Source organism: Nyctibius grandis, chromosome 8, assembly GCF_013368605.1.
Source record: "Nyctibius grandis isolate bNycGra1 chromosome 8, bNycGra1.pri, whole genome shotgun sequence".
Taxonomy (NCBI): domain Eukaryota; kingdom Metazoa; phylum Chordata; class Aves; order Nyctibiiformes; family Nyctibiidae; genus Nyctibius; species Nyctibius grandis.
Genome location: NC_090665.1, coordinates 19163863 through 19176049, shown reverse-complemented (window position 1 = coordinate 19176049; position 12187 = coordinate 19163863). Strand labels below are relative to the sequence as shown.

Below are 12187 nucleotides of genomic sequence, written 5' to 3'. Positions count from 1 at the left end.
CCAGTGCAGGCTCTGACACCAAGCAAACCATTGCTCAGCACAGCAGGCTGTGGAGCACTTACCAAGGCAGGGTTGGGGGTGTTCATAGTGTCAAAGGAAAAAGAAGGAGGTCTGTGCTGGAAGTAGCTCACTCCAGGTCAGTGGTGTTGGTGTGAGTGGTGTCTCCCGGGAGGCTCGGGGACATGGCATCGTCACCTCCTCCCCTCCAGTTTGGAGTCAGAAGGGCTTTACAGAGTCCTCCTGCCTACAACCACTCCTCCCCAGCATCAGTGCTCCCTGGGTATCATATGCCCTGCCTCTAGAACTGCTCCTCGTCAGTTCAGCAGCATATCCCAGCCTAAATTATACACCCAGGACAAAACTAAAGGCTTGAAACCAGGTATTCGCAATACAAAACAGGTAAGTATTTTTATCCTTCCGACTTACACCCAATACTCCATTTATGTAAAGCTCTTGCTGCTGCACGAGCAATTTAGATGTCCACTGAAAACAAAATAACTTCTTAAAAAGAGGTATGTTTTATGCACTCAGGGAAGAATTATATGGCTTTCTGCTGGTCAAACTGTACGGCCATCTCCATCCCCTGGCTCATTAAAGCTGAAGAACTGCCAGAGCAGCAAGTATTATGTGTATTGAGTGTGCAGCTAAGTAACTGCAACCCCCTGTTTTGCTAGATCCTTTCAGGCTGCTGGGCGCAGGTGGAGCAAGAAGGCTCCTTGTTACAGTGAACATACTGAAGGCATTTGAGAATGACAACTGTCACATCAAAAAAAAGGAAACATAATAAAACACTTCTACAATCCATGAGTCCAATATTTGCCTAATATATTAACGATTCCTTACTGCCGGTTACTTATTTACCAGAGAGATTTTAATAAGAAAAATTTCACAGAGCTAAAATCCTGAAGAGATTCTACAGGTGTTAATCTAGGGGAAAACAAATTAACAGATTTCATTAAAGAAACCCGAAACATCATCTCAGTATTTAGAGTGTTTCTACTATTCTACTGTTCTGACATTGTTAGCTGATAGCTCACAATCATAAAAACTCTTTAAGCACAAAAAACCTACACAATGTTCATAATTTAACATCGAAAAAGCTACTTTTAAAGTAGTGGCTTACGATTTGTGGAAAAATTGTTCACCTCCAGGGTTAGAGATTCAGTGCGAGATCTGCAGCTACTGTGAATCAGCGCAGCCTCACTACCTTCAGCTACATCAACGTACGCCAGCTGAGAACCAAGCCAGCAGCTGCCCAAGATGTTGAAGGATTCAAATACTAGGCTCTAAAACACGAAGTTTACAAGGGTGGAGAAGTTTTGAAGGAATAGCAGAGTGTAAAAACTAATCTCTGTGAGTGAAGTTTCCCCACACCTACAATATGTAGCTCAGGCACATATTTGCAAACTTTAGCAGTTTTGGCAGGAATATGAGAATGGAAGATGGATTTGACACACTGTAATTCTAACACATACCGTAATTATACCTGCGAGAGAATAAAGACACCAGATCCCATCAACTTCAGAGCAAGAAGTCAGGGAGGAAGCCTGAGTCATGCTTTTGAATGATGCTAACAAACCGGATGCCACATAAGCTAATTAAGAGTTTCAGTCACACGCACAATACGCAACTGTCAAGATTTTGGCTCTCTGAATGTATACGTAAAAATCGCACTGTGGCCATCTGTAACTGCTTTAAGGGGGGAAAATTTAACCACACTCCTGGTTTTGTGTGGAGTGCCAGAATGAAATAACTGGAAAACACATTTCCAAACCCAGGGTTTTGCTATTTATCATAGCCAAACCATTTTTTCCCCTGTAGTGTGATAGCCTCCTGTGGAAACTTCTATTTTCAAGCTGTGAAAATAGAAATAGATTTCAGAGTGCCAAATTATACTTTGCTTTTACCAAAGAGAGTCCTGAGTAATGTTAATACATAATCAGATGTAAATGAGTGCAGAATCTGGCCCAATGAACTAAAATTCCTTGTGCAACATCACTGATACCAACAAGTTCATATACTTGTTGTATTTGGTCAATGATTTTTTAACTATGTTATCTCATAATATGATTTATAATGAAAACGTTTAAGAGCTGATAAACATACTCAAGTATATTTTCTGTAATTAATTCTACAGATGGGAGGGAAGCTTTTTAATGGTATGGGCAGTGAAGCACTGAATTAGGATGCCATCCAAAAATACTGCCTGCTGGAACGGAGGGATGTCCACAAACCCCAGCTATGTCCTCTGCCCACGTGAGTAATGCACACACAGTAAGTCTGCAAAATGCTGAACTCGCTGTGCGTTTGCTAACACCACAAGCATATATTCCCATTTATATTTGGGAAATGACTGCCAGAAATATTGGCTAGACAAACATATTTAGGAATGATTTGATCCTGTCCTAGGGAAAGCAAAAATGTAGTATGATGTGGAGGTCTTTTCGATCTTATTTTCTGAGACTGTGGACTGCACGTTGAAAAAGGAGCCTGTAATTTTGGAGAGAGTACCCAGTGAAAGAAGTCATTGCCATCTCCGAAACTGAAACAGTATGGTACTAGTAGAGTCAAGGGTTTCCATTGACAAAAAGTCTCAAGGAAACAGACTAAGGAAGGCTCAGACTCCCAGGCATTCCTATGCCCACTGTACTGAGTGTCACACAAGCAAGCTCCTCTCAAACGGAGCTCTATTGCTCTCGTCCTGCCTTATGTCCTTTGCCACATTCCAGCCTGTGCCAATTAACCGTTCTGCATGGAATTCCAAAAAGAAAATCTCTGTTTATTTACCCAATACATACTGTTGGGTGCAGCAGCAGCAACTGTTGTGCTCCGCTTAGATGAGCAGTAGTTAAGTAGAGCAATCCACCCATAGAAAATGCTTCTGCTCACATGGCTGTGGTAACTGGAAGCTGCTGCTATCATATACTATGTTACTAGAAATCAAAAAACTCGCATGCAGGTTTAAATCTTGCAGAGAACTACTTATTAGTCAAGCTTGATCTAATCAAGATTTTATTGCTCACTCCAAATCAATGTGGCCCGTTATTACAAAATACATTTGTGCAGTTATAATACTATGTCTGAGATGACCAAGGAGCTGCCAGCTGGTATGTTAATGATAAAATATCTGAAATAACACAGAACCTAAAGGAGAGGAGAATCTTCTGAAAAGCACCGTTTTCTCAGTGCACCCTAGCCTGACAGGCATTTAAGGTGCTCTCCATCTTACGGATAGAAGTAAAACTTCATTCACGTCTGTTAGACTTCCCTTCGGCAGAGCAAGTGCAGACCTGCAGCTCAGTACTGTGCCTTGGCCCAGAACTGATGCAATGCGCTTGAGCAGTACAGCCGCGGCACATACACAGCCCAGCATCTGTGTACCAGCGTAGTACGGCACGGCCCAAACCCTGCTTTTGCCTACTCCCTCTCACCGAGGGGCAACTAAGGGTTGCCACTTGGAGAACCCTACGAAAGAGAAATGCACATCCTTCAGAATAAGAAGAAAACCTTTCTGGTTTATTTTTTTGGCAAGAAACACTCTGAGATAAGATTTGCTGAAGATGCGGAAGAATGCTTTAGCCTTCTCCACCTGCATGAGTGACTAGTCGGACACTGAACTAGTTTAAAATCATCATACCACCTAAAGATCGCTACAGCAATGACTGAATTACTGGACATATGACTGATGGTACCACCACAGACCACAGGCAGGCAGGACAGAGTTAATAAAAAGCCTCAAGTCAGTCTGATGCCAAGCCTGCACCTCTTGCCATTGTACAGTCCATTACATGCTAAAAGGAGCTCTGTCAACCCAAGAGACACCCATCAATATAATTTTGATGAATGATCCTTTGGCTACACAGAAATAGTAAATATTAACGAGTATCCTTGAGCTTGCGATGACAGATCAGAACACATTATCTGCCTTTTTCTTGAGCAGGGACGTACTACTTCTGTTCCTACTGGATATTGACAAAAATGTATGTCAATAAAAAAAAAATGAACTCTTCAAACCGCCATACCTTGTTGTGTGTTTTCTCCTTTGCCATCTAAGCACCATATTCTAAAATCATAAGTTTTCGCCTACACGCGACAGGAGATGCTGTACTTCTGGTGCTCCATGCCTCCACACCAGAAGCACACAGCCACACAGCTATCCCTCATGGTCATGGGCAATGCCACAACGGGACTTTTTCACCTAGCACTCGCTCCTCCTTCCTCCCTACAGCTTCAGGCAGCTCTCCTCCTGGCCTGCCACTGTCAGAACAGAAGCCACAGAGGAGAAGGAATGCTTTCCCTGAGCAATCGACAGCTTTCCTTTTTATAGGGAATATAAAATTTTATATTCCCTGCTCTATGCATGGCAGAAAGAAGAGAGAGCTGTCACAGGGACACACAAGAGGGTCTCAGTCAGGGAGCTCCCTCATCCCAGGGCAGCAGTAAGCTGAGGAAATTACAGAAGACTGAGAAGGAAAAACTGCAGAGGACAGAGAAAGGAATTGCATGGAAACTTGTAAAGGGAGAACAAAAAGAAGAAAGCCGTATCTGGTTTTGTGAGTTAATTTGGTAGAAGGGGATCAAGAGGCACAGGGGTGCCTCAATCTTGAGGGTGAGACCAGCAAGAAATTTTCCAGGAGTAGAGAGAGGAAAAACAAAAATCCATTACTGCCATTGCACTGACCTGCAAGAAAACCCAACTGACCTGCCAAACAAGAAAATAACAGCTCTCTCTCACCTACTAACCACTAAAAATGCACAAGTACCTGAAGCATAATCCCTCAATATCACCCCCAAGGCACTGATTTAGGGGCACCATGACCTCCAAATCCTTGGTTAGAGTTTTCCTAAAACCTCACAGGCATCGTAACAAGAACCGAGCTGCAAAATTGTGCACCTATATTTTAGGTGGCCACCGCAACTCTATTTCAGACTGTAATTATCTTTGAAGGAAATTCTTGTGAGAACTGTGACTTTGAAAACTCTTTGGTAATTTTTAGCACCAAATCACTGGTGGAGCCCATGATAAATTGATATTCTGTCAGTCACCTTTGCCTCTCCCTGGCAACTTCACTACGTACCTGAAGAAAAGATTCCACCACAGTAACATTTAATGAGGAAGTAACCAAGGTTCAGCTGTGTGAAAAATAGGGCAATGAAATAATAAAGCTGCAGGATCTTCTGGGGTCCTGGACCACGCAGAAAGTTTTGCTTAGCTTCAGGCAGAAACAGTGGAAAAGAAGGATACAAGTCCAACAGCAGAATAAGCTATAAGACACTTATAAAATTAAAAAAGAATTAATACATACCTCACTGACCAAGCAAATGGCATACGGTATTTCCCCAGCTTGCTGCAGAACTGCTTATTGGATTTTAACACTTTCTGTGCACACTACAAAAAAGAAAATATTAATTATTTCATCAATGTCATTATAATATCTGAAATAAAGCACAAAGTACATCCAAGTACTCCTTTGCTGCAGAGGCTATAGTGTCCTTAAAATAACTTAATAACAGAAGGTTCTGGGTGGACAGCAAAGACATCACAGATGAATATGATGCTGCGGAGAAATTAAACCTCTTCACCATCCCTTCAGTCAGAACTGTGTTAGTTACAGTTACTACTCCAGTTTTCTGTAATATACCCAATGCAGATGCACTGCCTGCTCTCAGAGGGAAACAGGTGCCTAACCCAACTTTGCTCATATACGAAGTGCACTAACTCATCATTTCTAAAAGATTGCTGAAAGAAAATTTCATTCTGCTAAGATATAACTAGCACAGGAATGCACCACAAATGGATTTGTGTATTGCAGACAAAATGGTACTTCATTCAGTCAGTCAATGGAGCTTGGACATTTGCTTTCTTAGGCGCGGGCCTCCTGTGACCTCGTCCTGTTCAGCAATCACACGCTGGTGAGACTTGTGAGCACAATTTGCAATGTCTTCAGCTTCCAATAGGCTGAAGCTGACAAAGAAGGAACTGATGTTCCTGTTACATTACCTTAAAAGAATCAGGATTCTTAATGTAAGGTTCAGCACTGCCGGCAATGTTTCCTGTAAGCACCTTTTCTATTTTTGCCACTAATACGATCTCAGAATGAGGATTACTTATGGAGAAAAGAGCCTGTGGATAAGAGAGAGAACAGTTAAAAAGTATATGGAAATACTGGAGAAATGAAATACTGCCAGTGCTCTCTGTTGATGGAAACAGTAACAAACCAAATTCAGAAAGGATTATTGAGGATTATTATCTCTACAAATTCAATATAGCCAGATGGAAAAAAACCCAACTTTGGGCTAGTGCTGAAGTAAGCTTGTGCACATGCAGCACCTTGCAAACAGACTGACTCAAGTCAAGAAGCAATATGACCATGTTTGCATCACCTAACAAAACCATTCCTCTTTGGACAGTACTTAAATACTGGCCTAAATCAGTCACAACTCAGGGGAATGACAGGGAGAAGAAAAGGCAACGTATGGGGTTTCGAGGTAAGGCTTACAGCAACAGGAAGAATGTGGAAGCACTTTGAGATGAATGCAGCATCTAGGTGTCACTTTAAGTCGCAATTTTGCTTGGCTAGTTTGGGAGAGGTCACCAAATGAACGCAAAGAGCACATGAAACCTCTGTCATTTCTCTAAGTAACAGACAATAACTTTTTTCAAAGCTATGATTGTAAATGGTTTTAAAGTCTATACAGAGAGCTCAAAAATCAAGCATCTGTATAAAAGTACCACTGATACATAAAAAAAGAGTATTCTTGAAAACAAGAACCACTGGCAGTACAGATAAATACTCTGATGAAAATGAATACTACTACCCAACTAAAATAAGTCACAAGAGTCACTAAGTCATGCAAGTTACACATGGAATACCTGTTTTGGGTATTTCAGCCATTCTTCTGGGAAACCCTTGACCTGTGGTTCTTCCATTTCATTTGAGTCTATATTTTCAACATTGCCATTTTCTAATGAAAACGAGGAACCTGAAATCATCTGTCTAACAAGTGTGTGGTTCAAATCCACGTGAAAATCAGCAGAGATCTTCCTGCCATCCCTGACATCATACAGCGCCACACTCACAAAGAAAGGCTCTACCTGGAGAAAACACCAGAAACATGATACAGTGGTAACTGAGAGCAAGGGGGTAAACTCTATCTTTTAATGGGTTCTTGCAGCTAGGAAAAAAGAAAGCAAACAAATATTATTTACAAATTATGATATTCATTAAAAAACACAATTAGTTTCCAGTCATGTGATTTTAGGGGCTTTTAAAGGTAGTTTATTAACAATGCGCCAGAACAGTAATTGACAGCTAGCTTAGAAACTCGCAGAATAAAAAACACATGTATTTGTCACATATAATTATTAGAGCAAATGAACAGAGCCCCAGAGAAATATGTTACAGGATTTTTAAAATGTAGATTCAGAGTCATTATAAAAGAAAGAAGAGTGATAGTGGGCTTTCCAGGGATCATCAGAAATGCGGCGCAAAGATGACAAATGTAAGTACACGAAAAATGTTTACTGCTACAAACACAAATGTGTGGGTGTATTATTGTGTGGGAAAAACATGTTTCATTTTGCTAGGAAACCAAGAGCATTCAAACCGCTCTGACAGTACCCACTTATTCTATCGCATAGTACCAGGGAATTAAGTCCTATGACTCTAAGTAACCTCCAAAGAGTTTCCATAGTTCTGATTAAATAAATCAGTCTCAGAATAGGAATAACACCTTCTGAGCTGTCCAGAAATCAGAATCTTAAAACTTTGGAGATAAGGAATGTAAGGCAGGTACAATATTCTATGATTTTTAAGCCTCTGTAGTGAATTATTGCATGCCCTTGGTACAGTTATCACTACTTCATTTAAACAGTTATTCCAGTCTGCCAAAAAAAAAGTATTGATTACATCATGCTGAATATGCACTCACTGTAGAGGTCATCTTCAAATGGGGGTGTGGGGATCAATACCTCTTATGTAATGTATAAAAGTTGAGTTGCCAGGACACTAATTTCTCAAAACTTTCCTGCTTCAGAGGAGAACTAACTAAAAGCTGCAGACTGACAGCTACATCTTGCTTTTCCCTGCCCTTTTTTCTTAAAGTAAGGATAAGCAAAATGTTCTGTTTTATCCTGTTTTCAGCTGGACTTTTCCACTAGATGAAGCATCCAGTCCTTTCTATTTTGTCTTCTCTTCTGTAATTTAATCTGCTTGGTTCCTGGTCTCTCTCTGAAAAACAAAAAACCAGTTCACCAGCAACTGATATTCAGTTGCCTCCCCTACATAGGTCTTGGCAGTTTAAACTTGTTCTTCTTACAGCAATAGTTAAGAATCCTCAAGGATTTTAACATTTTTAATTCCCTGTTGAACCGTAGCTAAAAGTCTGCGCTCTAAATCAGCTTCAAAATGTTTATTGAAAAGTTTCATTATTCAATCCAAAGGGATGGGCAGAGGAGGAGGAGTGAATGCAGTATGCGTGCGTGATACAGCTTTCCTTTTAACTTCTCTTTCCAAAGTAACAAGTGCACAGAAAGAGAGAAAAAAGAAAAAAAAAAAAGGGGAGAAAAATCGCAGGGACATAAGTAAAGCTTACATTGGTTGAAGGGTCATTTTCATTTTCAGTAACACACGCCTGGAGATTCAAATTTAGGGATTTGCAAGTTATCAGGATCCTCTTTGCAGGCTTTTCTTCAAACGGCTTGATCACCAAGTTTGACCCTGGAAACTCCTTCTTCTGAGGATTCAATGACTGAAATAAATTGGGCGATTTGTTATGCATGGGCAAAGCATGGCATTCCAAAACTAAGTAAGCTTTTTAAAGGTCTTGAAAATCACTGAAGCACCTGAAAACCTCAAAAAGTCACTGCTGATATCCTCACATTACCACAGTAAATGAGTGTTATTCCTAATTTATAGATCAGGAAGCAAAGCAAAAAGATTGCCTGACAACATATACAATGTCAGAGGCAGAATCAGGGATCTAAGTCAGGTTTACCATAATTTTAGAACAGATTTTTTTCTTGTGTACTTACTGCTTCTAAAATTTTAGATTTTAATTTCCTCATCTAGATTAAACAGCCTCATATTTCCCGACTATAAAACCACATTTAAAGATTAGATTTCAGACCTTTCCCCTCCTTTCCCCTTACTTATACACTACAACACTATTTCAATTAGCTTAACATTTTTAATAATGGCATTACATTTGATTGACAACAGGTTCAAGCTTGAATATATACTGATCCTGATTTTACTTAAGTCTTTTTAAACAAAATAAAGTTTCCAGTTAAATCATCAACAAATGTACACTCAGTGCAAGGAATAACGTTCTTTAAATCATAAACTCTGACAGTAGCAAGCTGAAGATAAAAAGAAAAGCAACCTGCACTTCCTACATTTCCAGCTAAACTTTTTTTCACATAGCCATTTGTACCTCCAGCTGTACCTTCCCACTGCTTTTTATATCCATCCTTGGTTTTTTATTCAAATTCAGTGTAATGAATAACAATAAAAACACTGTTCTTGTAACATTCCCAGTCCAAGAGAACGTTCTGCTCCTGTAACATTTTCAGTTTGCTTTAATGATTCAAAGCGTAGCTAGACTGGACCAGATGACCTCCAGAGGCCACTTCCATCTTCAATCATTCTGTGATCAGACATGGGTGGAGTCTATACAGAAATCTCTATGGACTAGAGATAGTTCCCTTGACTCTTCAAAGCTGAAGTCTCAGGTATACCCAGTTGCTTACTGACCTCCAGTTCACTCTGGTGGCTTAGCTAATGCAGTTAGCTCAGACCACCTGTATTTTAAAACTTTCAAGAACTTGAAAAAAAAATAAATTTCACTTACTGCTATATCAGGATCCAAAGAGAAAAGGTTTAGTCGCTCTGTATTTCGAGAGGCTTTCACTGTTTCTTCTGTTTCTGTGATGTACTGTGGTGACAAATAATAAATTAGTTTTCTGCACAAGAACAGAAATCCATAGAGTTGTTAGACTTCCACATGAATGATCAATGTTTCACTTGCAACAACACTTCTAATTTCTGCAGCAGTTATCCCAAAGCACCTTCAAGCACTCTTTGAAGGTTGTATGCTTGTGAAGCAGGGACTTTCAGGCCTTTATATACTTCTAAAGAACCCCAAAATAGATAAATTAAGTAATTCAAGTTTATATACATTACTAAAGAATCCATTGTGTACAATGTCAGAACGGTGTATCACTGCACTAAAATCACTTTAGGGATTCCCAAGTCAAGGAAAAAAAAAACAAAACCAACAGCCACACAGAAAACCATTTGTGTGAGGGGGAGAGCAGAAAGGGGAGCAGGAAAGTGCAGCTCAGCCTCACAGGTGGGCAGACAGATTGCAATGTGTCACCCAAAGGTAAGGCTGTGAGTCCTCTCCCCATCCCTCCTTTTGCCACAAGGCAGGATCAGTCAAACCTATTTTATTTCTGAAGGACACATGCCTAAGTTAATAATAAGCTCTCTGATAAATCCAACTCAGCAACTTCCTGAAGCCACCTGGTGCTTTCCTACCCTGCCTTTAAGTTTATCCTTATGTCTAACTTTGATAACTTTGTCCCTTCCCCTTACAGGTCCTTCATGATATCTTTGAAACCTTTTTTCTTAGTCTAAACATGCTCATTTCCTTCAGTCTTTCTTTGCACATTTTTTTCCTAACTTTCCTTTATTTTTCAATTTCTGAACTATTAACAGAGTCCACAACTTTCCTGGTTGCCCAAGACTGAGTGCAAACCTTAGCTGACATGGTACAGGCCATGCTCTTGTTCAGGTCCCGTTCAATGTTTTGTGTTTTTCACAATAGCACGACGTTGCTGACACACCTCAAGTAACAAGCAGAAGCAGCACAGCAAGACCAAGAGCTCTATGTTCACTTCCTAACATGCCTCACCCACGGGCTGACTTGCAGAAGCAGGTCCTGATGTGTCCCTGGTGTACCGGTTTAGGTAGAGATGGGATCAGGAGCTTTACCTGCCATAGACTAGGGACAGGCCACAGATCACTGCTGCAGCCAGGCCTATAGAGCAAGGGTGAGGGAACAGGAATTAACCATATAAATACAAGCATCGCACAACATGCAGACCATTTATTTTAGCCTTGCAGGCCACCAGTGGTCTTTGAGGTATCTTTAAGATAACTAAACCATTAGAAAGTATCTATCCATGGATGAGATGATCAGATACTACTGTTGTCCTTAATACATAAACTCAGTTACACTTTATGTGGTTGGCTGTTTGTTTTGTTTTTCTGTTGTTTTTTGGGTTTGTTTTTTTTTTTTAAATTCTAGATGACCACTTCATATATATGAATATAGCCTACACTAAGATGTAGACCGAATTCTGTCTTCATTTGCATATACAGCTTTCAGTTCAAATCTGTGGGAGTAACATCCTCAAATAGCATTTGGCTTTGTAGATAGATAGTATCTATAGTAGCTCACTGACAGAAGATTACAAACAGATCATACATTCATTTAAGAAAAAGCAGTGAAATATTTCCAACCTAGCTTTTCATCAAAAAGCTTCTTAGCACCATCGACAATTATGTCATCCACATCAAGCAGTTTATGAGACCCAGAGGACAAAACACCTCCCCTTATACTACATGCATCTTTCAATGAAATTACAGAAGGCGATGAGCAGTTCACAGCTCGTTTCCTTACAAGTCACACAGGAAATCTTGGCTCTCCAAGGGCCGAAATCTTCTGAAACGCAGTTTAAGAGAGTAAATATTTCATGGATTACTGCAGGGACCAGACCCTTACTGACTTCACAGGTCTAAATCAAACCAGTCTAGGGACACCTACTTTCTTTACATCCAGTGGAGCTTTTCTCATTTAAACAACCCATCAGCTGTTCAGAAAGAAAATTATTCCTGTCAATTGTCATGGCTCTTACAATCACAACGTGCTGTGCTACATTGTCAAACCTTTCACAATATTAATGATCATCTACTGGTAGGCATTTTTCACCCAGGTAGCACTTTCCACTAAGCATGTAAAGATAAATATAACATCCATTACTTTTGCAAAGTCTGGGTGCAAGGTGTTCTCTGAAGAATCAGTCTCTTCTTGAGAGCAATCACAATTCACCGAAACGTCTGCAGAGTCTTGAAAAGAAGAAAAAAATACGCAAATGTTTTTATTATACTTGCTATTATCA

General features: G+C 40.1%; 1 protein-coding gene across 2 annotated transcripts in view; it reads right to left on the bottom strand.

Moving 5' to 3' along the window:
* Positions 1-12187, bottom strand: part of DOCK10 (dedicator of cytokinesis 10) — a 163806-nt gene that overhangs the window by 58854 nt on the left and 92765 nt on the right. For both annotated transcript variants that reach the window (XM_068407080.1, XM_068407079.1), the window contains exons 9-14: positions 12049-12134; positions 9853-9936; positions 8596-8751; positions 6875-7096; positions 6002-6124; positions 5307-5389 (exon numbers count right to left, since the gene is read on the bottom strand). In XM_068407080.1, coding sequence (XP_068263181.1) covers positions 5307-5389; positions 6002-6124; positions 6875-7096; positions 8596-8751; positions 9853-9936; positions 12049-12134 — 754 coding nt within the window. The remainder of the gene's footprint in view (positions 1-5306; positions 5390-6001; positions 6125-6874; positions 7097-8595; positions 8752-9852; positions 9937-12048; positions 12135-12187) is intronic.